Source organism: Rutilus rutilus (genome assembly GCF_951802725.1).
Source record: "Rutilus rutilus genome assembly, chromosome: 1".
Taxonomy (NCBI): Eukaryota; Metazoa; Chordata; class Actinopteri; order Cypriniformes; family Leuciscidae; genus Rutilus; species Rutilus rutilus.
In genome coordinates, this window is record NC_140209.1 from 17599197 (window position 1) to 17625074 (window position 25878).

The following is a 25878-nucleotide window of genomic DNA, read 5'->3' on the forward strand; positions in this document are numbered from 1 at the left end:
CCAACATCTTGCAGGGCGGTGTGTTTTCTCTATTTAATCTGTGTATCAGGAGTTTGTATTCTATTTCAGCTTGATTTGAATTTACATCCCCTTCGTAGTATGCACACAGCTGTTTCAGGTTTGCGATCTTCTCTAAGGATGGTCTTGTGAGGCAGCCTGTGTGTTTGAGAAGAGGTTGGTTCTCAATGCTAAACCTTTCAGTTATGCTCTGAATGCAGAGGTCAAGAGTGGCAAAGTAAAAATTAACCTTCACCTCCTCTTTTTGATTGATCTGTGTCTGGCTTTGCCAGTTGTTATCCAGTCTCCTTGAAACCTTTCGTTGCCTTCTTTCCACCCATTCAACATCAATCTTTGATGCCACCATTTCTGCTTCATTCCACATCTCATTAAAAACTTCATCCCCCCTCAAGACAGACAACTCCATTTTGCAATCATTCACAAGATCTATAGCTGTGCAGATGTCCATGTCTTCACCCTGAAGGTATTTTGAAAGTGTACCTGTCACCGACAGAATTCTACTTAAGGCCACCAGATGGAAACAGAATTCAAAATCAATGGCTCTTCTCAGAGCCATTGCAGTTCCTGATGTGTCCCTGTCAAATGCAACACTTGTCTGAATCTGATCCAATGTCTCCACCCCAGAATCTATGGTAATGAGAAGTGCTCTGCAGTTGTCAATTCGTGCTGCCCATCTTGTTGTACTCAAGGACTTCAGTGTCTTGGGTCTCCCGGGGTCATTTCCCATCAACTCTTTTTGTACATCAATGAACAAGCTATGTCTTTTGGTGGAACCTTCCATGAACACGTAGAGCTGCTCAATGAGACCAAAGAAGTTGCGGGAGGGTATATTTTTACAACACATATCAACTACAACAAGGTTCATACGATGGGCATAGCAATGCACGAAATATGCCTTGTCATTGGTCTGTTTTATGATCGCTTGTACGCCCCTATATATTCCTGACATGGCAGCACAACCATCATATCCCTGTCCTCTGATGTTGCTGACTTCAAGGTTGTATTTCTCCATTGTCTCCACAAGAGTCCTGGCAAGACCAATACCAGTTGTATCTTTCACGTTCACCATATCAATTAGGCACTCCTGAATATTGGCTGTTTTGTCAACAAAATGAAGAATGACCGACAACTGATCCTGTTTAGCCGAGTCTGGAGTTGTGTCGAGGCACACAGAAAAGAATTTTGCTTCCTTCACTTCATCTATTATTTTCCCTCTGACTTCTTTTGCAATGCAGCCAATCATCTCATTCTGACTCTGTGCAGAAAGGTAACTGGGCACACCTTTAGGGTTTTTCTTGGCCAATTCAATGTGGGCATGAAGTACATCATCATATCTTGCCACTAATCCTGTTATTTCTCGGAAGACACCTTTGTTTTTTGACGTTTCAGATTCATCATGGCCTCGAAAAGGCAATCTCAATCTGGCGAGTGTTGATGCTATGTCTGCAAGCCTGAAGACTGCCTGGAATCTGTTCTGCCTTTCTTTTGTTTTAAGCTCAATTTGGTTTGCTCTCTGTACTGACAGCTGTGCATCAACTGGATCATTTATCAAGTACATCTGCCACTTTTGAAAGTTGTCTTTGTGTAGTTGGCTTGCATTATGTCGGTCAAAGCCTTTCCCTGTCTCCAAAGCAGTCTTCCAATCCCTAAACCCCTCAGCAGAAAACTTGTCATGGTATGTACTGTGTCCAAAAACTCGACATGGAAAACAAAAAGCAGCATCATTTGTTTTGTGGTATTCTAACCACTGATACTTCTCAAACCATGACTTGCTGAAACTTCTGAGTTTGCTTCCATGTAAAGTTTTTGGATATCTGTCTTCCTCCCTGTGAATAGGCCCTTTCCTTATGTACCTGTCCCTTGCCAAACGCTCACCTGGGATGACAAAATCAGCATCTGCTTCTGCAAAGTAGACAATGCTTAATAATTTGATATCTAATAGAATGTTTATATTATGTATCAAATTTTCACAAAGAACAGCCTTGACTTTCCCCCTGACATAATCACCTTCAATCTCATGACTTTGTGTGACACTCAGAATCTGAGCGGAATCCTCACAGTCTGACTGAAAATCTGAAATTAAATCATATGAAGCTTCTTACATATAGGCTACTAATAAATACCAATACATATTCTTCCCTTACCACTAAATAGGAATTCTCTCTAAATCCCACAAATTACTTACCTGTCCTCTCAGTTTCTTGACAGGATACACTAGGGCTGTGACTCTCTGGCCTTTTCTTTTGAAAAAATGACAAAATATTTCTCTGCATCGTGACCTGTACCAAATAGAATTCAGTGTTCTGCTCATTTTAACATGTGTTAGTGGTCATATAGGCTATATATATATATATTATCTTACTGGCAAAATATCTGAATAATATTGAGGCATTGAATCTATCATCTTACTGCCATACTCTTTTACTAATGATAATAATATATTTTGTATTACTGCATTACTGTTGTATTATGGCAAGTAGTACCTCATTTGTAAGTTGCTACCGTATTTTCTGGACTACAAGTCGCACTTTTTTTCATAGTTTGGCTGGTCCTGCGACAGTGCGACTTATAATCAGGTGCGATTTATATATCAAAATTAATTCAGACTGGGATGAACCAAGAGAAAACATTACCGTCTACAGCCGCGAGAGGGCGCTCTAGTTGGCGGAATTGTTCAGAAGCGACACGGATGAAGAAAATTCAATGGATTCAGTGATGTGGAATGAGATCGCGGGAGCTTAGTAAACTTGTTTACTGTCTGGTAACTTGCTTGTTGGACTCGCTGGCTTATGTTAATTTAGCCTATTCAGCCTCCCGGGTATATGTTCTTTATGCTATTGCGTAGCTGAATAACTGTTAATGTGTTACGTTAACACACCGGACACCTATTCAGCCTGTTATTCTGTGTGCTACTGTGTAGTTAACACTGGAGTGTTTGCTGTTGGACCTCAAGGTATATATATGTAACTTTTTGAGGATCAAAAAGCATTAAAAGTTACATATATGTACCGTTTCTTTTAAAGGTTAAGGTACAATATTGTACCCTTGAGGGTACAGCCCCAGTGACAAGCCATTGTACCCCTAAAGGTACAATTATGTACTTTATTTTCAGAGAGTGTATGTAGAGCCAGCCCTGATTGGCTGCTTGAATCTCAATTTAAAAGAACGTCCAGTTCGCGGCCTTTCTTTCTTTTGGCCATCGGTGGAGAAGAAGTCAGAGCACGGTTACTCATGGTTCTTACAGGGCTTTCAACCGAGGAGGTCCTTCAGAAAATATCAGAAGCAGGCACAGAAGTAACCGGCGTCGAGATGAAAGGACATGAAATGGACTTTCAGGCAAATGACACTTATTCAGATGATAATTTATATGTCACAGTTAGACATTAAGTTTAAAATGAAATGTTGGAAAATGTGAAAATGAAAAGTATTTAATACATTTTTATTTTACTTCTGCGTGTGTGTAATATATATCTCATTATAGTCAACGATTGTACCCTGTCAAAGCCAATGTTGTACCATTTTTTAAGTGTCCATTTTTGTACTGTTAAATAAAGGTACAAAATTGTCACCACAGGTACAAGACTGGTCTCTTAAGGTACAAATCACAAGGGTACAAATATGTACCCTATGCCAAGGGTACAATATTGTACCCTTGAGGGTACAGCCCCAGTGACAAGCCATTGTACCCCTAAAGGTACAATTATGTACTTTATTTTCTGAGAGTGTATACATCTCAATTTAAAAAAATTGACCATGTGACTGGTTTTGTGGTCCTTTATTTTTTGCCTTTATTTTGAAGGATTCTTTCCTTTAACACACATTCCGTCACCTAACTGGAAAATGTAAATTTTGTGTAAATGCATGCATTTTTATTCTGGTAAAAAATATATATTTTGTGAAATTATACTGCATTTTTGCTGTTAAAAAACATATAAAAAAAAATAAAAAGTGTTCATCAAGCGTTCCTAATCAGATGCAATCATGTAAATCAGCACTCAATATATGTTTATTAATATATAAGTATTATACAGCTCAAACTGAAGAGCAGAATTGCAGTGCCAAGGTCATGGGGTCCTCATAAATTCCTCGTAAACTGGATAACGCATGGCCTCTATACCTTGAATGCGAAGTTAATCGCTGTCTTCGTAAGCGTCTACCAAACCGATACTTCCTAAATCTTGATCTTATTGTTAGATCACAGTTCAGTTCACTTCTTACTCCAATGCTTTCCAGCACAAACACAGTGTCACACCATAGACCTGCATGATCTCTTATCGTCTTGACATCAGTAACTTTAAACATCTCATATGGAGGAATCAGCACCTCTTCCTCATCAGGAAACCTTGAATATTTTATCACATCAGCACCTTCACAAGTTTTGATTTCAAAACAAGATTTAGTTCCAAATTCTTCTGCTTCTCTACACAGCAAAAACTCCAGTGTTAAATTAACACTCCTGGGAGTACATATGAGACCACACTTGTAGAGTGTAAAGTGTTAAAATATGAGTGTTAAATTAACACTCAAGAGTGTTAAAGTTAATGAGATAATTAAGTGATTAATTTAGTGATGATTGATAATTATTGAAGACACCTGATGTTAACAAGCAGAATCACTGAAGGAGAAAATCTCAAATTGTAAGCCACCGTTATGGTGATTATTGTTTGCTTTAGTTGGGCTCTTGACCTTTACATGTTTACTTTAAATTTTGCTTGTCTGCTGTTATTGATTTATAACAGTCAGATGAACAAAGAAAAAATGTGATCTGATGGTGTTGGTTATGTTTTGACATAATCATGTTGTGATCTGAAAAACTAAACTTATTGAGATAGTTTGGATTTGTTAATTACAGCAGCTCTGTGATTATACAGCATATGATTTTCAGTATTTTTCATGTAATCCAAAATATTTAATAAACATTGTTCTGATCAAAAGACTTTCAAATTAATTAATTTATTTAGAAACACAGACATCAATGATCAGCCTGTGAATCTCAACAATGGTGACAATAATAAAGCATGTTGCAGTGGCTGCCACCAATCACAACTTATTAATGGCTCCCATCATGCATTGCGGTATGAATAAATTATGATCTGAACTGTCTATGTAATTTACTTTTCCTAATTGAATATTCTGCTCGTCACCATTGTTGAGATGCATAGACTGAATTTTGTTGTCTTTGTGTGCCTAAAAGAAAGATTTTTTTTTTTTTCAAAACAACTTTTAAGAAGTCCTTTGTATTATATCTAAAATTCTGGATATTTATGCAGAATCACAGTTATGCTGTAACCAACAACATAAATCTAAGTCAGAAATATGAGTTCAGTGATCAAGTTCAAATGTTGATTGTCAATATATAACCAACACCATCAGATCATTTTTTTCTTTGTTCATCTGGCAGTTATAACTCAGATACAACAACCAAACAAAATCTAAAGTTAATAATATAATGGTCAAGAGCCCAACTAAAGCAAACAATCATTGCCATAATGGTGGCTTACAATTTGTGATTTTCTCCTTCAGTGATTCTGCTTGTTAACATCAGGTGTCTTCAATAATGATCAATCATCACTAAATTAATCACTTAATTATCTCATTAACTTTAACACTCTTGAGTGTTAATTTAACACTCATATTTTAACACTTTACACTCTACAAGTGTGGTCTCATATGTACTCCCAGGAGTGTTAATTTAACACTGGAGTTTTTGCTGTGTAAGATTAAGAGAGGAGGATGTAAATGAGCCGAAACGAACCTTTGTGTTCAGAACATTCTCATCAAATTCAACCTTTGTTCCTCAATAATGTAGTAATCTAGTGTAGACATAAATGGCGACTGAATGATTCTCCATCAAGTTATTTGCTGGAGGCTTAAAATTATTTACAGCTATTTGACTGGACACATTGAATTCAGGCGAGTTATCGAGTTCATGCTGTAGCAATTCTCTCTCAACCAGACATTTCATGGTCTTTTTGCAACCGACATAAAGGTCATCAACAGAATCCAGTGCCATATCCAGTGGAAATATCTGTCCGTCATCATCATCATATTTACACCTGTTGTCAATCTTGTAAACCTGATTGCTGTGTATCGCAGATCATTGAACTTTACATACTTTCTTGATCTTGAGTTTTGTTCTGAATGTGTTCAGGTTATCACTGTAACCCTTACAAATTACAATATTTATTGCACATATTATAAACAAGTTTTACATTTGGTTGAGACAGTATAATTCAAATGATTTTAAAAGTTGTATTATCTGGATATTTTGCATAGATTCAAATATCAGTTTTCCAATATATTTCATATTCAACTTTATTTCCAGACTCAATGTCCATTAGAGAGAAAACATACAACAACCAACATAAAATTGCATACAATACAAAACATTTAAAATAGACAATAATGCCAATACTTTCTCATAGATGACAGGTATCGCACCTTTGATTAGGATATTAAATCAGCTCTTTTGACTTTTCCCACCAGCGCATGAATATTTGATTCAATAAAGCATGACAATTAATTTGATGTTTAATAACAACAAGAAACATGCAGTGTTTATCTGATTAGTAGCTAAACACATTGCAAAAAAATGATTAAAATTAATAAAACATTTAAAAAACCAACTTGGTTTCCACTGCTTGCTGCACAGTTCAGGTCACTTCTTGTTGTATATCTTTTCAAAATGAACACAGTGTCACACCAGGGATCTTTCTGCTTTGCTCTTGGCTGCACATCACTGACTGTAAATGTCTCATATGGAGGAATCAGCACCTCTTTCTCTTTAGGAAACTTTGAATATTTTGTCAGATCAGCACCTTCACAAGTGTAGATTTCAAAACAAGATTTCTTTCCAAACCGTTCTGCTACTGTACGATCAATAGAGGATGAAGCAAACTGGCCAAAACGAACTTCTTTGCCTTTAACATTCTTATCAAATTCAACTCCAGTACCACGGTAAGTATTGTAGCATTTACTTTGTGTTTTCTTCAGAATCTGCATCGCTTCTGTTAACCAAAAGTGAAGTGAATACCATGAATATTTCCCATCTTTATATTTTTGTTTATCAGTACGAACAGCATTATTGAATTTCTCAAATAGCTTAAAAGCTGAGTTAGTGAACGCATAAATGGCAACTGAATGATTCTTTGACAAATTATCCCCTGGTGGTTTGTGATTCTTTTCAGCATCTTTCCAAACTCTTGCAAATTCAGGGTTAGACATTTCTTTCTTCATAAATTCTGTCTGCACTCGATGTTCCATCTTCTTTAAACACCAGTGAAATTGGTCATCAACTGAATTCTCTGCCATATCCAGTGGATATATCTGTCCTTCAGCAGCAGTTCTGTGATCCTGCAGTAACAGGAATCATAATGATCAGTCATCAGTATTCATGTCTGTAATATTCATACTCAAACACAAGCTCACCTGTCCTACAGCAGCTGAAATGAGAAGAAGAGCTTCAATGATCAACAGCATCTTGATTCAGTCGAATACCTCAGATGATCCAGTAGATCTAGTGAAGCTATTAAGCACAGACAACAAGAAACAACCGGGTTTCACACATACAAAATCTATGTGATGTTCACTGATATATAAAAAGCCAACCTATAGTTATAAGAGTTGTATGTTTTCAAAAAGAAAACGCAAAAAGAACAATATTCTTAGGTAAGGTTGAAAAACGTATGCATTTACATTACTTTAACTCATCATTTTTTTAATGAAATTTAAACTTTTTAGGTGGATTTTTACAGTGTACACAGGTATTCATCTTTCAGTTTCATTACTATCTATACAGTGTAAAAAAAAAAAAAAAAGGTCAATGACTGTTAGCTAAAACTGTTAGCTAAACTGCCAAACAATAAAGTAAAATATACTAATTTAAATAAAGTGCAAAAAACTTTTACAGAATTTTCCTTAAATGTTTTAGAGAAAAACATTGTTATTTTACAGTTATTTCCTGAATTATTACGATCAAACACCTTCACTGTAAAAAAAAACCCTTAAAAAACAGTCAAATGACTGTCAGCAATGGCTGCCATACAAAAAACATAAAATTAATGTAAAACATCCTAATTTAAAAGAGTGCAAAAGACTTTTACAGACATCTTCATTAAACATTTTAACAGAAACACAGTCATTTTACATTTTTACTTTTTGCCATAACCACGTGATCTGTGCCGTCCGAAGCTTCGTTTCCACACACAGTCACGTGACTGCTTTGTGTTCAGATTCAAAAATAGCGCAAACCCCTTGAGCAGGTTTCAAGTGTCATGCCCTTCAGTAGTGGTAAATAAAAAAAGAAATAGACTTAGCCCTCACACTGTTGAACAAGTCCTGTTCCTTAATAAAAATCTTTCATTTATTAAATACCCACAAAATAAAATGGCAGCTCCCCAGTTCACACTTCACCATTCCACAACAAATTTCTTTTATTTGGATTATATATGCCTACATTAACCTTGCCTATGAAGGATTAGGACTGAGGCTAAAGTTTATGTGAATAATGCTGCATTTGTTGATCAAAGCAGATTCATAAGAATTGTTCTGTACAAGGTAATTAGTCCCATTTATTATTATTTATTTTTATATAAATTCATTCATACAGTTGTTTGTTCATATATTGTGTAAGAACTACATCAACACTAACACATGAATTATAAGGATTAATTGTATTGCTTTGTGGTTTACAGAGCACAAAGTGATTTATTAAATGAAACAATAAAAAAAAAAGTGTCTTCTGGGACAGAAAAGCAGCTTTTCCACCTTTTGACCACAAGATGTCATTAGTGTGCAACGTGTTGAAAAGCTTTGAATAATGAACCACTTTACTATACATTCGAGGGGGAAAACCCTGGTGCTTCATTTCACCATCACTAGTAAAAAGTGAATCTCTTGCAGTGAACTACATACATGATTTACAGTGACTATACATCACTGCATCTGCAACTACACAGTTACTGTTAGTTAAATAAAGCAACATATAAAACATATCATCAGTGTTTTTCTGCTCATCCTGAACTGAAGCTCAGGCTCTACTCTTCAACACAACGGTGACACACAAAACACACCATACAGAAACACTTTAAACCCCAACAGAACATTAAACACTTCCAGATCTCTCAAGATCTCAGCATCTTCACTTATTACAATCCAGACTTTATTTCTTTCATACTAACATTCTTATTGAGAATTAACAGAGGTTTAGAAGTTGATGTTTTATTGAAAATAATCAAGTTTGCTGTCACCATTATGGTGATCAGTGTTTGCTTTAGTTGGGCTCTTGAGCCTTCAGTTTTTAACATTAGTTTATTTCTGGTTTCTTTAATTGTGTATCTGATACATATTTATTATTGTGGGAATCAAGGAAGTGAAACTCAGATCAGATGAATTTGGGTACTTTTTCAGTGGTGATAGTTATCATGTAGTGGCCTGATTTATACCACGTGAAGTCTAATATCTGATTAATTTGTAAAATATTAGTTGTTAATTTTGCATGCCAATACTGGTGCAGAAAATCCTGCAGTGCTGTGATACTCTAATAGAGTTTATGAAGCCATTATAAAGAAAATGTTTTGACAGGATCACATAGACTCACTCAGACATCAAGAATCAGCGTATGAATCGCAACAATGAAAAAAATCTGATCAACTCTGACCTTGTCACAATACAAACTACTAAAGCAGGGGTGTCCAAACTCAGTCCTGGAGGGCCACTGTCCTGCAGAATTTAGCTCCAACCTCAATTAAACACACCTGAACCAGATAATCAAGGTCTGATTATCTGGTTCAGGTGTGTTTAATTGGGGTTGGAGCTAAATTCTGCAGGACAGTGGCCCTCCAGGACTGAGTTTGGACACCCCTGTACTAAAGTCACAAAAAAGCTTTGCTGATTGTCACCATTGTTGAGATTCATATGTTGATCCCTCATGTCTCTCTACTGCTAAATAATGAATCCAGCCCAAAACATTTTCTGTATACATATCAGAACGTTATAATACTGCCACAATATAATTAGGGTCATGTGTATAAAGTATGACATTAATATAGACTTTGTATAAAACTAAAGTCGCTCTGCATATTTTGTGTAATCTCAGCTAATATATTCAGAGAATTGACTCAAAGCCATATCAGTGAATCAAGTCAACATGTGATGCTTTAACATCACCAATAAATGACCAACATCATCTAATGAGATTCTTCTTCTGCATTTATTGCTTTAACAAATGTGTATCAAAAACACAGTTAAAGCAGCCAGAAAAAAACTCATGATGAAAACTCAAGGATCATGAGCCCAACTAAAGCAAACACTGAACTCCATCATGGTGACATCAAATTTCACTTTATTTAAATTAGCATATTTCACTTTAATTTTATGTTTTTTGTTTGGAAGCCGTAGCTGCCAGTCAATTTTTTTAATAATGAAGATATATATATATATAGACACAGAATTGTACAGCAAAATAAGCTAACTTGCTTGCTAACATAAACAGGAGCAAAAGTCAAGTTCAAAATAAATGGCACCCACCTCCCTACTAACCCCACAAATAAAGAAAAAAATAATTAACTAGCAAATTTCAAGTAAACCAAGAGAAAAACAGATTAATAAAATTTAATCATCAAACATTTTACCTGTCATCGGCAGTAATGTTTTCAATTCCTTTCTTGTGCCGGATGTCAAGATGGTATTCCTGCACAATTAAAGACCACCGCATTAAACGTTGATTAGTGTTAGACATGCGAGTTAAGAACCACAATGGATTATGGTCTGTATAAACCAAAATGGAGCTATCACTTCCACCCAGATAAACTTCAGAGTTTTGAAGGGCTATAGTAACAGAGCTAGAGCTTCCTTCTCAATTACACTGTAATTTCACTGACACTTTCGAGTGAGAACTCAGTTAGTTTAACCACACATGTTTTTAGAGAAACGCGTGTGGTTAAAGAAGAAAGAAAGAAGAGGAACTGACATCTTAATCCACACAGAACTGGTCATCTCTGAACCCAGTTTGGACTGAACCTGCTAAAACTAAAATAACTTATTTAATAGATAAATACAAGTATTTGTCTGGTACCTTTATTTGGATGCTGAATAAGACAAACGTTTTAAAATGTACTTATTCTTCAGTACCATAAGTACATAAAAAAAGATATTTCTATATAATCACATTAATAACCTTATTAATATTGCAAGAGTAAATGAATTACATATATTGCAGACCCCCCATAGATTATATATAAGCCTACAGTTTGTTTTGCTTCTGTTTAGTCTAACACTATGGACCCAAATATATAAACATTTACATATATATATATATATATGAAATGCACACAGAGACATCAAGAATCAGCATATGAATCTCCACAATGGTGATACAATTATTCATGCTGCAATGCATGCTGGGAGTCATGGGTGAGTTTTGTCTTGTGCTGGTACCCAGCATGCATTGCGACATGAAACATTTAATGTCATATGCTGATTCTTGATGCCTGTGTGTCTGAATGTTAGAGTGAAAGTTATAGTTTAAAACCACCAGAGATGGGAAGTAACGAAGTACAAATACTTTGTTACTGTACTCAAGTAGATTTTTCAGATATTTTTACTTTACTATTTATTTTTGTGCCGACTTTTTACTTTTACTCCTTACATTTAGTGAATGAATGAATATCGGTACTTTCTACTCCTTACATTTTAAAAAATTTACTCGTTACTTCAGTTTCAAATAATTTCAGTGGAGTCGTCATTATTTTTGCGTCATCAACCCTTTGAAAGGAGTTTGATTGACAGGCGATCTTACCAATCATAATCCGCCATTTTGTCCGACAAAGCAGTCAGGAGAGTTAGTAGATTAACATTGGAGGATTTAAACTTGAAAAACGAAGTGTACCGACGTCTTTTCGCGTAAAAACAACATTCCCTCTTATGTTCATTCATGTTTATTTGATGCTATAAATTAACTAGAAGGAAGAGATGATCGATTCACGAGCAGCTTTAACTGAGGCTCTACAGCGATCTGTCACGACACATTAAAGAGCCACAAAACGGTATTTATTGTTTAAATTTCTTTAAAAAAAAATTACCAAATTTGAAAGGTGAGACTTTGTTTCATATCAAAAGTAACCTGGTCTGTCCTGTCTGTCAGCGCGTTGTCAGTGTCCTCTTTGCTCCGCAATGTATAAGTTATTTCACTGCGTGAGAACATGGTGTGGCGTGAGAGCAGCGTACGCTTGTCGGACATAGCAACAGTAACTAAAGGGAATGGTTCATTCATTCGCGGAAAAATCATTACATAGCCCACATGTAGATTCCTTTAAATGTTAAGGGGAAGATTAAAAAAGAGAAACTGGGTCTGTGAATTCTCACAGAATCACAATTGAATACACAATTACATTAACCTGGAGTCCCAGTCTCTGTCACAATAATCATATAGGCTACACAGTAAATTCCACAGTGTTAAATCAACACTGCTCAGAGCAAATATGGCCCCACTCTACAGAGTGTTAAAGTAACACTAAAGCGGTGTTAAAGTTAATGAGATAATTAAGTGATTAATTGAGTGATGATTGAGCATTATTGAAGACACCTGCAGTTAACAAGCAGAATCACTGAAGGAGAAAATCATAAATTGTAAGTTACCACTATGGTGATGGGTGTTTGCTTTAGTTGGGCTCTTGACCCTTATATATTTACTTTAGAGTTAGTTTGGCTGCTGTATCTGAGTTATAACTGCCAGTTGAACAAAGAAAAGAAGTGATCTGATGGTGTTGGTTATATCACTGAAATCATTATGATCCTTATTTCTGACTTCGATTTATGTTGTTGGTTACAGAATAACTGTGAATCTGCATAAATATCCAGAATTTTTGATATAATATAAAGGATTTCTTAAAAGTTGTTTAAAACAAAAAAATCTTTCTTTTAGGCACACACAGACGTCAAGATTCAGTCTATGCATCTCAACAATGGTGACGAGCAGACTATTCAATTAGGAAAAGTAAATTACATAGGCAATTCAGATCATAATTTATTCATACCGCAATGCATGATGGGAGCCATTAATGAGTTGTGATTGGTGGCAGCCACTGCAATATGCTTTATTACTGTCACCATTGTTGAGATTCACAGGCTGATTATTGATGTCTGTGTTTCTAAATAAATTCATTTGAAAGTGTTTTGATCAGAACAATGTTTATGAAATATTTTGGATTATAAGTAAAGTACTGATAATCATATGCTATTAAAATCACAAAGCTGCTGGTAAGAAGTTAAACCAAACTATCTCATTAAGTTTCATTTTTCAGATCACAGCATGATTATGTCAAAACATAACCAATACTATCAGATCACACTTTACTTTGTTCATTTGACTGTTATACATCAATAACAGCACGCAAACAACAGTAAAATTTAAAGTAAACATATAAGGGTCAAGAGCCCAACTAAAGCAAACACTGATCACCATAATGGTAACTTACAATTTATGATTTTCTCCTTCAGTGATTCTGCTTGTTAACATCAGGTGTCTTCAATAATGCTCAATCATCACTAAATTAATCACTTAATTATCTCATTAACTTTAACACCGCTTTAGTGTTACTTTAACACTCTGTAGAGTGGGACCATATTTGCTCTGAGCAGTGTTGATTTAACACTGTGGATTTTACTGTGTATGTGATGTTTTAGGCCTATTGGCAGACATCCATTTAAAATGTAGGCAATGGCATATAAAGAACCTTTTTTCCATATCCACTTAGGTTTCTCAGCTTGCACTCTAGTAACATTTGTATGGTCCAGGTAGCTTTGCATAAAAAAAATGGTTATCATTCGCAAGGCTACTTTTACTTTTATACTTTAAGTAAATTTCCAAGCCCAGACAGTGTTTCGCTTCCAGCTAAATTTAGAGGATCAAAAAAATTACAAATATGACTGATCCAATCTACAGTACATTAAGAGCAGAACAATCTGTTGAAAATCAAAACATGAAAGTAAAACATTTATACTATAGCCTACAATAATTTATATAAATGTGTACTAATATCGAGTAAAACCCTTTTTAAAACCTTGCTTTAAATTTTTAACTAACTCTAACTGCGAGTTCCCACCAAAAAACTTTTTGTGATCAAAATCGTTGTACCTGACAGAAAGAGGAACAATCTGACAGACGGAAAGCAACAATATTTCCATACGCCAGTCACTCGACTCTTTGTTATCATCAATACCCAGATAGCAACATTGTTTCGGCCCGGATCCGGCCCACATCTGGCACTTGTGGAATGCGGATCTGGCCCACATGCGGCGTGGAATGACGGCACTTGGGCGGACCGCTCCTGTTTGCCAGATCTGGGCCACAAGCAGGCCATAGCAATGCCACATGTCAGCCAAGAGCAAAGAAATAAACCAGAACTGGACCTTATCTGAGCCACAAAGTCTGTGTATATTAAATATGAAGTCATCTCAGCCTTAATAAGCCTGTTAACAAGCAGAATCACTGAAGGAAAGAAGAGAACAGAAAAAGAGACGAGCAGAAACACAAGAACTACAACTGACTTCAGACCCAGCCTTAGATGAAATCAACTGAAGAGAAAAGAAGACATTAAATTAGGGCTGTGCGATATATATCGTGAGATTGTTATGCGCATCTCGTCAGTAAAGCCGGTTCCTTGATTAGTAGTAAATCACCATCACCTGCTTTCAGATGAAGCGGCATTTAGGGCTGAGGAGATAATTAAGTGATTAATTTAGTGATGATTGAGCATTATTGAAGACACCTGATGTTAACAAGCAGAATCACTGAAGAAGAAAATCACAAATTGTAAGTTACCATTAAGGTGATGGGTGTTTGCTTTAGTTGGGCTCTAGACCATTATATGTTTACTTTAATATTTACTGTTGTTTGTCTGCTGTTATTGGTTTATAACAGTTAAATGAACAACGTAAAATGTTATTTTATAGTGTTGGTTATGTTTTGACATAATCATGCTGTGATCTGAAAAAGGAATCTTATTGAGATAGTTTGGTTTAACTTGTTAGCAGCAGTTTAGTGATTCTTCAACCTATGATTATTAGTACTTTACTTACAATTCAAAATATTTAATAAACATTGTTCTGATCAAAAGACATTTAGATAAATTCATTTAAAACACAGACATCAATAATCAGCCTGTGAATCTCAACAATGGTGACAATAATAAAGCATGTTGCAGTGGCTGCCACCAATCACAACTCATTAATGGCTCCCATCATGCATTGCGGTATGAATAAATTATTATCTGAATTGTCTATGTAATTTACTTTTCCTAATTGAATATTCTGCTCCTCACCATTGTTGAGATGCATAGACTGAATCTTGACATCTGTGTGTGCCTAAAAGAATATATATTTTTTTTAAACAACTTTTAAGAAATCCTTTATATCAAAAATTCTGGGCATTTATGCAGATTCATTAACCAACAACATAAATCGAAGTCAGAAAGAAGGATTTTAATGAGTTCAGTGATCAAGTTCAAATGATGATTGTCATAATATAACCAACATCATCTGATCACTTTTTTCTTTGTTCAACTGGTGATTATAATTCAGAAACAACAGACAAACAAAATCTAAAGTTAATAATATATGGGTCAAGAGTCCAACTAAAGCAACCATTGATCGTCATAACGGTAACTTACAATTTGAGATTTTCTCCTTCAGTGATTCTGCTTGTTAACATCAGGTGTCTTCAATAATGTTCAATCATCACTAAATTAATCGCTTAATTATATCATTAACTTAAACACTCTTGAGTGTGGACTCATACACTCCCAGGAGTGTTAATTTAACACTGGAGTTTTTGCTGTGTACAAAGAGCCGTAGTTAACTGACAAGCTGAGCCATATCGCATTAATTATCGCTGGCGATACGTCCGCGATATTAATGCGATATGGCTCAGCTTGTCAGTTAACTACGTCTCTTTGTAGTAAATGCCGCTCCATCTGAAAGCAGGTGATGGCGATTTACTACTAATCAAGGAACCGGCTTTACTGACGAGATGCGCATAACAATCTCACGATATATATCGCACAGCCCTACATTAAATCTGTGAAGATCTCAGCAGAGGAGGATTAATGCGGTGGGGCGCGGTACGTCAACGCGACTCCCGACACGGTCAGGCTCTTGTTTTTTGTTATTTCACGTTGTGTTGTGTTCCAGAGACTGTGTTTTTACGTTTGACAAAATGTCAATAACAACAGTGCTGAACTTAGCGTACATTTGGCTCGCGATCGTGAGTCTATGTCGTGTAAACGGACTTTTCTTAGGACCTGATACTCTTAGACCAGCCCAGGCAGGCTCGTCTACACGCGGGATCATCTGTTTAGGCTGAGCCGGCTTGACTTCGAGCCATCGCAGGTATCCCTTTCTACAGCACAGATTCCTCCGGAGTTAGTACGTGGCAGCAAACGGAGGCGAATACGGAGGAAACGAGGGTCTAGAGGAGGTATCCGCAATAGAATGAGGAGAAAGAGGTAGTCGATTACCGCTACCTGCCATCACCCTGTCAAACGTGCGATCATTACGGAACAAGGCTGACGAGCTGTCCACACTCGTGAGGTCGGATTCAGACTACAGGCAAACAAGTTTGTTCTGTTTTACAGAAACATGGCTTTCTGAGGATGTGGATTTTGAACTGGATGGTTTTAACATCATACGCTGTGACAGGGATGTACGGAAAACACGGAAGTCGATTGGGGGCGGGCTCTGTATAGCTGTCAACAACAAGTGGGCAACCAATTTCACTGTGAGAGAGACTGAGTGCTGCAAGCACTATGAAATAATGACGGTGTCATTTAGACCGCACTATTTACCCCGAGAATTATCCCAGATCACTGTGATTTTAGTATATGTACCAGGACCGGACTTTGCACTTGCTGCTGAACATATAACAGACGGTTACAATAGGGCTGTCAATCAGTCTGGCGAACAACCAGTATTTTTGCTGGGGGATTTTAACAAATGCGACGTCACCAAACACCTACCTAATCTGGAGCAATATGTTACAGTCCCCACTAGAATGCACAATAGACTGGACTTGTGCTATGGCAACATTCCAGATGCGTACATATCAAAACCTCGTCCTCCTATTGGTCGTTCCGACCACAAGGTTATTCTGCTGTTGCCAAAGTACAGATCACAACTTAAAAGGTGTGCACCACTTAAAAAAACAATTAATGTTTGGAACGAAGAGACTTCAGAAGTACTGAAAGGATGTTTTGAGTTGACTGATTGGGGTCTGTTTTTTGAGGATTGCGGGAATGATTTTAATTTATTGACTGATGTAATAACTTCTTACATCTTATTTTGTGAGGATGTGGTAACCCCAACTAAACAAATAACAATACATCCAAATAACAAGCAGTGGGTCACCAAGGACATGAAAATCTGTCTGGTTTTAAAAAAGAAGGCATTTTTAGAAGGAGACACACTCCGGGTGAGGGAGCTACAGAAAGAATTTAGAGGGAAGGCTAAGATGGCAAAAATTCACTACAAGGACAAAATAGAACAAAAATTTACCTCTGGGAATGTGAGGATGGCATGGCAGGGGTTAAACACCATGATGGGGAGAACACCTAAACCTGCAGTGATTAACTGTCAAGATCCTGCTTCCTTTGCAGAGCAGTTAAATAATTTCTTCAGCAGGTTTGTAATAATATTAGCTCAAAGGGGAAATATTAATAATAATCCATAATTACCAATTATGATTAATTATTAATATTTGGGTCAGTTAATTAGATTAACTTTGAGGTAAGCCAAATTAATATTACAATCAATTAATCAGTTCCAACGAACTCTTTGATTATTCATTTATTCTAAGGAAAATGTATTGTTCATGGTCACTGAAAAATAATTATTCCTTATGTACAGCAATTAGCATGTAGCAAGATCAAAATCGTAAAAGGGACTTTGTATGCAAACAGAGGATCAGAAACCAAATTCATAATTGTGCACAAGTTTTATTAACTAAATCACAAACATAACTAACACTAAACAAACATAAATACATTCATACATCCATACATACATGCATAGGTAAAGGGGTGAGTTATGTGGAACCGGAAACAGGAAATAGAACTATGGAATACGATCTATTTCAGTATGGAAAGAAATGAAAGAACCATCAGCTTATTTCATAGCAATCTCATCAAAGAATACTTGCATGGCAGTTGCAATCGTGGAAAATTCTTGAAGTGGATGAAGATTGGATTCGTTGATGGGTCTATGGCCTTGAAGAAAAGCATGGTGGCTTCGAGCACATGGCTGTTGTGAGTCGAAGCCTGCTGTCCTGGCTTGAAGACCAGGAGTGGATCGTTGAGTCAGTGATGGTAAAGTTGCAGTTGTTTTCTAGATTGAAGAAAAGTCTGACTCCCTTTTTGGAGTATGAAAGCATGGCAGGCATTGCTCAGGCCTGTTTGGGCCCAGGGAACTGGGCCCAAGTGGGGGGGAAGGGGTCCAGCCCCTCCCCCAGTAACAGCAGAAGCTGCCTTGTTGTCGGATGAGAAGCGTTGAGAAGAGAGAGGGCGGTCACTGTGGTCAGTCTCTAATAAAGCCTGAGAATGGCCACCCCTCTCTGGGTTTGCTGTACCAATGAGAAGGGTGGACTGTCTGGCGGGAGTTTCTTCTGTCACCAGGATTTACAAGCCTTTGTCTTAAGCGTGCTCACTCGGACTGGCATGCTGGATTGGTGTTTAATGACACTACTAAGGAAGATTCTTAGTAATTCTAATGTGTTGCACAGCTATTGGCATATCATGTACACAATCATTTCGATCTTCAAAGTACCAATTTATCGAGACCAAACATGGTATAAGTGGGGTTACATAGACAGTTGGTCCTGTAATAACTACATAGTATCAAAGAGATCATAGTATCAACAGAATTATTAAAAGACAAAACACACAACAGTAAATCATTCTCAAAATGTTCTGGAATGCCTGTTCATTTCATGTCAGTCAGTTCATCAATAAATGAATGCAGGAGAGTTTGTTCTGATATCTGTGGCAGAGTTAGTTACTTGTTAGCATTCCTGAGAGTCATAAAACATCCTATCTGATCGCGGCCATGGCAACCAGGCCCCTTTCGCCCCGCCTGGGGGGTTGGGACCCTGCTCTCGGATGGAAGTTTTTAAAGATTTGTGTGTGCATATGGCAAATAATTGTGTCTGATTTGTCTCAGTCGCTACAGGTTTGACAACTGTAGCACATCAGTCAGCTGGAATCCCCCCAGCCCCAGTCTATCCAACCAGGCTCTCATCATAGATGAGAAACTAGTGGCATCTGTCCTAAGCCGAGTGAACCCACACAAAGCCCCTGGCCCTGACAGGCTCAGAGGCAGAGTGCTTAAAGACTGCTCCACCCAGCTAAGTGGGGTTTTCACCAAGCTCTTTCAGAGCCTTCTGGATTCAAGCTGTGTTCCTCACCAGTGGAAAGAATCAACAATCATCCCGATTCCTAAAAAGACACATGCTAAAGACCCCAAGGATTTTAGGCCAGTTGCCCTGACATCGCTACTCTGCAAATGTATGGAAAGAGTAATAGGTAACCACCTCTCCAGCTCTGTGACAGAAAGATTGGATCCACTCCAGTTTGCTTATAAAGCTAAACGTGGAGTGGAGGATGCAACTCTAACTCTCTTGGACACTGTTACCAGACAGCTGGACTTATCACACACTCACACAAGGATTTTATTTATGGACTTTTCCTCTGCTTTTAATACTGTACACATATATACACTTCTGCAACACCTAGTCGAGTTTCAGGTTCACCCAAAATTGATTTTATGGATAAAGAACTTTTTACAGGACAGACCACAACAGGTGCGTGTGAATGGTTTTAATTCTAGGAAACAGTTTTTAAGTACTGGGCTCCCCCAAGGATGTGTTCTATCTCCTGTTCTCTTCTCTGTTTACACAAACAATATATCTTGTAACAAGGATGGAATGTTTCTTTTTAAGTACGCTGACGATATGGCCTTAGTAGCCCATTTGTCCGATACTAAGGCACTGTCTGTTTATCACCAGACAGTTAATAATTTGGTCACGACATTCCAAGAAATTTCCCTGGAGCTCAACATCGATAAAACCAAGGAGCTGTGCTGTCAGAGTAGGGAAACCAAGAATACACAGCAAATGTTTCAACCCCTCAGCATCAATGGTCAGCCAGTTGAACAAGTTAATGTTTTTAAATACCTTGGGACAGAGATGGACACATCTCTGTCTTTCTCACAGCACGCAGACACTGTGTATAAGAAAGCCCAGCAGCGCTTACACCTGCTGAGGAAACTTAGAGATTTTAATGCGAGCAAGGATATTTTAATTAGGGTCTACAGGTCACTCATTGAATCCATACTCACCTTCAATATTTCAGCCTGGTATAATGCCCTCACCGTCAAGTACAAATCCAAACTTGCACGAATTATAAATCAAGCCAGTAAGATAGTAGGCTCCCCTCAAACTCCCCTAATAGAACTTCACACCCGGTCAGTATTGAGGAAAGCCACTACAATCACACAGGATCCCACCCACCCCCTTAACCAATCCTTTCAGTTATTGCCATCAGGTCGACGCTACAGAGTCCCACTTGCAAGGAAAAACATATACAAAAAATATTTTATTCCCACGGCCATTACCACACTGAACAATCATATATAGAACACATCACATCTTTGCATTTTGCACATGCTTGTATAGTTAATGTAGCTAAATTGTTTTGAGTGTATTTATGTTTTCTTTTTGTATGTGTTTTATGTTATCTGAGCCTGCCTTGTCAAAGACAAATTTCTGTCACTTGTGACAGACAATAAAGTTTTTCTAATTCTAATTCTAATTCTAAACAACTCCACAAACAGCATTACCTGCTTCACTTATTACTAACCAGACTGACTTTATTTCTGTCAGACGTCTGAAGTTTTTATTGAGAATTAACAGAGTTTTAACTGTAATGTGTTTCTTTTTTAAGTCACCATAACAGTGATTAGTGTTTCCATTAGTTGGACTCTTAACTCTTATTATAACTTATGTCTTTTTTGGCTGCTGTGACAGTGTTTTTGCAAACACATTTGCAGCAGCAAAGAAAGCTAAAGTGAAACGAGATCAGGTGATAATGGTTACCTGTTGATGGTTTTAATAATCATCATGAAATAACCTTTAATCACTGATGTTTTTTTGGACTCTAACAATTGTCTTGATCCATTAATATTTTCACATCACAAACCCTGTGTTACTGCAGCACGAGATCCAGCAATATTATAACAATCAGTTAGAAGACTTTATCAAACATGAGCACGAAAAAGTCAGTTTAATATGACACACACAGACATCAACAATCAGCGTATGAATCTCCACAATGGTGACAATCAAAAGTACCTTGCTGCAATGCATGCTGGGTACCAGCATAGTACAAAACTCCCAGCATGCATTGCAACATGAATAAATTATGCAGCTGAATTGTCCTATAATTTTGTTTGATTCTAAATATTTGCTTTTATTTTTTGCTGTTGTTTTTGTTATGAATTATTAGCTTTTCAGTGATGTTCTGAATTAATCTGTTTATCTAAATATTTGTGATTGTCACCATTGTTGAGATTCATACGCTGATTGTTGATGTCTGTGTGTGTCATATTAAACTGACTTTTTCGTGCTCATGTTTGATAAAGTCTTCTAACTTATTGTTATTATATTGCTGGATCTCATGCTGCAGTAACACAGGGTTTGTGATGTAACAATATTACTGGATCAACACAATTGTTATATTCCAAAGACATCAGTGAAACAGGCTAATTCATGATGACTATAAAATCATCAACAGGTAACCATCATCACCTGATCTCATTTTACTTTATCTTTCTTTGCTGCTGCAAATGTGTTTGACAAACACACTAGCCGCTTTCCGATCGGAGGAACCTTTTCACAGTTCCTAGAACTATTGGCTAAAGTACCCGGATGTCGGCGTGTTCGCACCGCACTTCAGAGTAGGGTCTAAACCAGCACTATAGGAACTAACCGTGACGTTAGTGTACGCTGATGACCGAACGCACGCGGAACACCAGCACCCGCCATTTTTAAAACAGCTATAATGTAAACACACAGATTATAGCCTATATATTTACTCCAGAAACTAACTATACAAACATGGAAAACAGTGATAGATGGGTCTCTAAACCTTTATGCTGAAGAGAAAATCCAACGCAACTTTGAGGGGACCAAGCCAAACATGATTATGTTTATCTGCCCAGCTAGCAACACTGGACATCAACCACACGGCATAGGCTAATAAACTTTTTTTCATATACTGTCTACTTTCTATAACAGTTCTATCTAATAACATATTAAACAGTATTGTTAGACAGATCGCTAACTAATGAACACAGAGAATGCGAGCATTGTTTGCTCTGGCGTTCTCAGCGCCGTCAAAATAAAGGTTCGTCACGCCGTCAAAATAAAAGTCACCGTGCTTGCGTCACTCCCTTACCCCTCCTACCAGTTCCTATGGCCACTTGGCCAGTGCGAACGCAAACAGCAAAACCGAGTTTGGGGGAGAGTAGTTCTTAGAACTGTTTAGAAGTGGACAGTTCCTAGAACTAAGTTCCTGTAACTACTTGGTCGGAAAACGGCTACTGTCATAGCAGCCAAAAAAGATAATAGGTATAATAAGAGTTAAGAGCCCAACTAATGGAAACACTAATCACTGTTATGGTGACTTTAAATGAAACACATTAGAGTTAAACCTCTGTTAATTCTCAATAAAACTTCTGTAGACGTCTGACAGAAATAAAGTCAGTCTGGTGAGTAATAAGTGAAGCTGGTAATGCTGTTTGTGGAGTTGTTTAATCCTCCTCTGCTGAGATCTTCACAGATTTAATGTCTTCTTTTCTCTTCCGTTGATTTCATCTAAGGCTGTGGCTGAAGTCAGTTGTAGTTCTTGTGTTTCTGCTCGTCTCTTTTTCTGTTCTCTTCTTTCCTTCAGTGATTCTGCTTGTTAACAGGCTTATTAAGGCTGAGATGACTTCATATTTATTATACACAGACTTTGTGGCTCAGATAAGGTCCAGTTCTGGTTTATTTCTTTGCTCTTGGCTGACATGTGGCATTGCTATGGCCTGCTTGTGGCCCAGATCTGGCAAACAGGAGTGGTCCGCCCAAGTGCCGTCATTCCACGCCGCATGTGGGCCAGATCCGCATTCCACAAGTGCCAGATGTGGGCCGGATCCGGGCCGAAACAATGTTGCAATCTGGGTTAGCCCCTCTAAGGAAGCGGATGACTAAATCGTTCCTTCCTATTGACTGACCAAGCGTTGTTCTCGAGAACGCTGCTATAGCCGCCACATAAACTTTGAGCGTGGAAGGGGTCCTGCCCTTATCCAACAGCTCTTGTAGGAAGGAAAGCACCTCCGTCACTCCACAGTCTGTGGGTGACACGCCACGGGCTGTGCACCAGCCCGAAAACACTGACCATTTCGAGGAGTAGAGACGTCTCGTAGACGGGGCTCTAGCCTGCGTGATCGTGTTTAACACTCCTTTTGGGAGTTCAGCATGTACCCGTTGATGGCCCAGACATGAAGGGACCACAATTCTGGGTGAGGATGCCAAATCGAGCCGTGGGCCTGAGAGAGGAGGTCTCTCCTCACTGGCACTGGCCACGGGGCAGTGCTCGCTAGCTGCATCATAACTGAGAACCAAGGTTGGTTTTTCCAGAACGGTGCTACGAGCAGTACTGAGCATCCTTCTTCCTTGATCCGCTCTATCACCTGAGGCAGGAGAGAGACGGGGGGAAAAGCATAGAGCGGGCGGCGGGGCCATACATGAGCCAGCGCGTCCCTGCTCTTGGAGAAAAATTCCGGACAGTGAGCGTTTTCTTGAGACGCGAACAGGTCTACTTCCGCTCTGCCGAATTTCTTCCACATCAGTTGGACTGTCTGTGGGTGTAGAGACCATTCGCCTGCCGGAACATTGTTCCTGGACAGTCTGTCTGGTCCTATGTTTAGGAGCCCTGGCACGTGCGCTGCTCTCAGCGAGCGCAGGTTGCGCTGAGCCCATACCAGGAGGCTTTCTGCTAGCCTGTGCAGGTTCCGGGACCTGAGGCCGCCCTGGCGATTTATGTAGGACACCACAGACATGTTGTCCGAGCGGACCAGGACGTGGCGTCCTTTTATTTGGGGACAAAAACACGTCAGCGCGTTGTCTACTGCCAGCATTTCGAGGCAGTTTATGTGCAGAAGCTTCTCCCGTTCTGACCACTGGCCGAAGAACGGTCTGCCCTCGAGCAGCGCTCCCCATCCCGAGGTGGATGCGTCCGTAGACACCACCCTCACCCTCTAAGATGGACCCAGGCTTACACCTGATTGGTACCAGTCGTTCGCTTTCCAAGGTTTCAGAGCTGCGATGCACTTCTGATTGACCTTGAGACGAAGCAGACCGGATGTCCACGCTCGGCGTGGGACTTGCGCTTTCAGCCAGAACTGCAGTGGGCGCATTCGGAGCAGGCCCAGCTGGAGCACTGATGATGCTGAGGCCATGAGACCTAGCATCTTCTGAAATTTCTTGAGCGGGACAGATGCGCCGCAGCAGAAAGAGTTCGCTGCGCGCTGAATGTCTACTGCGCGCTGTGGTGATAGTCGTGCTATCATGGACAGCGAGTCCAGCTCTGTGCCCAGGAAAGATATCGTCTGACTGGGGGACAGAGAGCTCTTCGCCCAATTGACTCTGAGACCCAAAGTCTCGAGATGATCGAGTAAAATGGTCGTGTGCTCTGTGAGCTCTGAGCGAGATTGAGCTAGAATCAGCCAATCGTCCAAATAGTTCAGTACTCGCATGCCCCGCATTCTGAGGGGTGCGAGCGCTGCATCCATGCACATCGTAAATGTATGGGGTGCTAGGGATAAACCGAACGGCAGGACTGTGCCTGGCCCTCGAAGGCGAATCTCAAAAATCGCCTGTGACGTGACGCTATCTGCATTTGAAAATACGCGTCTTTCAGATCTATTGACACAAACCAATCTCCTCTGCGAATCTGCGCGAGGATTTTTCTGGTCGTGAGCATCCTGAACTGTCGCTTCACAAGCACTCTGTTCAGTTGCCTTAGATCTAGTATGGGTCTGAGACCCCCGTCTTTTTTCGATACCAGGAAGTATCTGCTGTATCGACTCCTCTGCGGCGGTCAACCGAGAGGGGGAGGGCTGGGCGAGTCCCGTAGGAACTGTCATGTCTGTGTGTGGATGTGGGCGCGGGATAGCGGGCACATTTACCACACCGAAAGCATTGTTCGCTTGAGTGAAGCGAATGCACGTTGGTTTCGTTTTTACAGAAACCCTGGGACATGCATAACGTAGTGTTTGTGGGCACTGGGTAGTGGGCACATTTACCACGTTTAATGCGCAATCGATCTGAGTCGATTTTATGTGCGCGAGCCCTGTGTGACGGGCTGTGCTTGTAGAGATGGGCACTGGGCAGTGGGCATTTTTTCTACACATAAAACACCATCGGCCGTGGCCGGGACACCAGAAAATACACTCTCTTGGGGATTTATCTGGGTAGCCGTGAAAACGGCATTTGTGTGCAGGCAAGCGGGCAACGGAACCGGAATGTTGGCTGCAGAAAACACTGAACCAGTCACATTTGCTGGAACTGGACAGAGCGAAGAGCTTTGGTGGAAGTCCGGCCACAGCGGGACTCGAACACCGTCGTTTTCCTAGGCGTGCTAGGACGACTTCGGGGCCTCGGGCTTCACCACAATCCTAGGCCGCAGGGCGGCGGCTGGATGAGCGAGAGCGCGGTCTCGCGCCTCAGGCCTGACGGCGCTGCGAAGTGGCGGCGGTGGGCGGTGGCTGGGGCTG

General features: G+C 39.1%; 1 protein-coding gene and 1 long non-coding RNA gene across 3 annotated transcripts in view; both read right to left on the reverse strand.

Annotated features, from left to right (window-relative positions):
• The window catches only part of LOC311291565, a 116774-nt gene that overhangs the window by 734 nt on the left and 90162 nt on the right, over positions 1-25878 (reverse strand). The window contains exons 2-3 of one of the 2 annotated variants that reach the window (XR_014627580.1): positions 2204-2297; positions 2026-2091 (exon numbers count right to left, since the gene is read on the reverse strand). This is a non-coding gene — a long non-coding RNA (uncharacterized lncRNA). The remainder of the gene's footprint in view (positions 1-2025; positions 2092-2203; positions 2298-25878) is intronic. The other variant, XR_014627579.1, reaches the window with a different exon arrangement.
• LOC311298590 (NAD(P)(+)--arginine ADP-ribosyltransferase 1-like) lies at positions 6585-7544 on the reverse strand (the record flags this gene model as incomplete). Its single annotated transcript, XM_084421656.1, has 3 exons — positions 7447-7544; positions 6722-7371; positions 6585-6591 (listed from the first exon to the last, which is right to left on the reverse strand). Exons 1-3 carry the CDS (start codon positions 7495-7497, stop codon positions 6585-6587), a joined length of 708 nt encoding a protein of 235 aa, XP_084277782.1. The 5' UTR covers positions 7498-7544.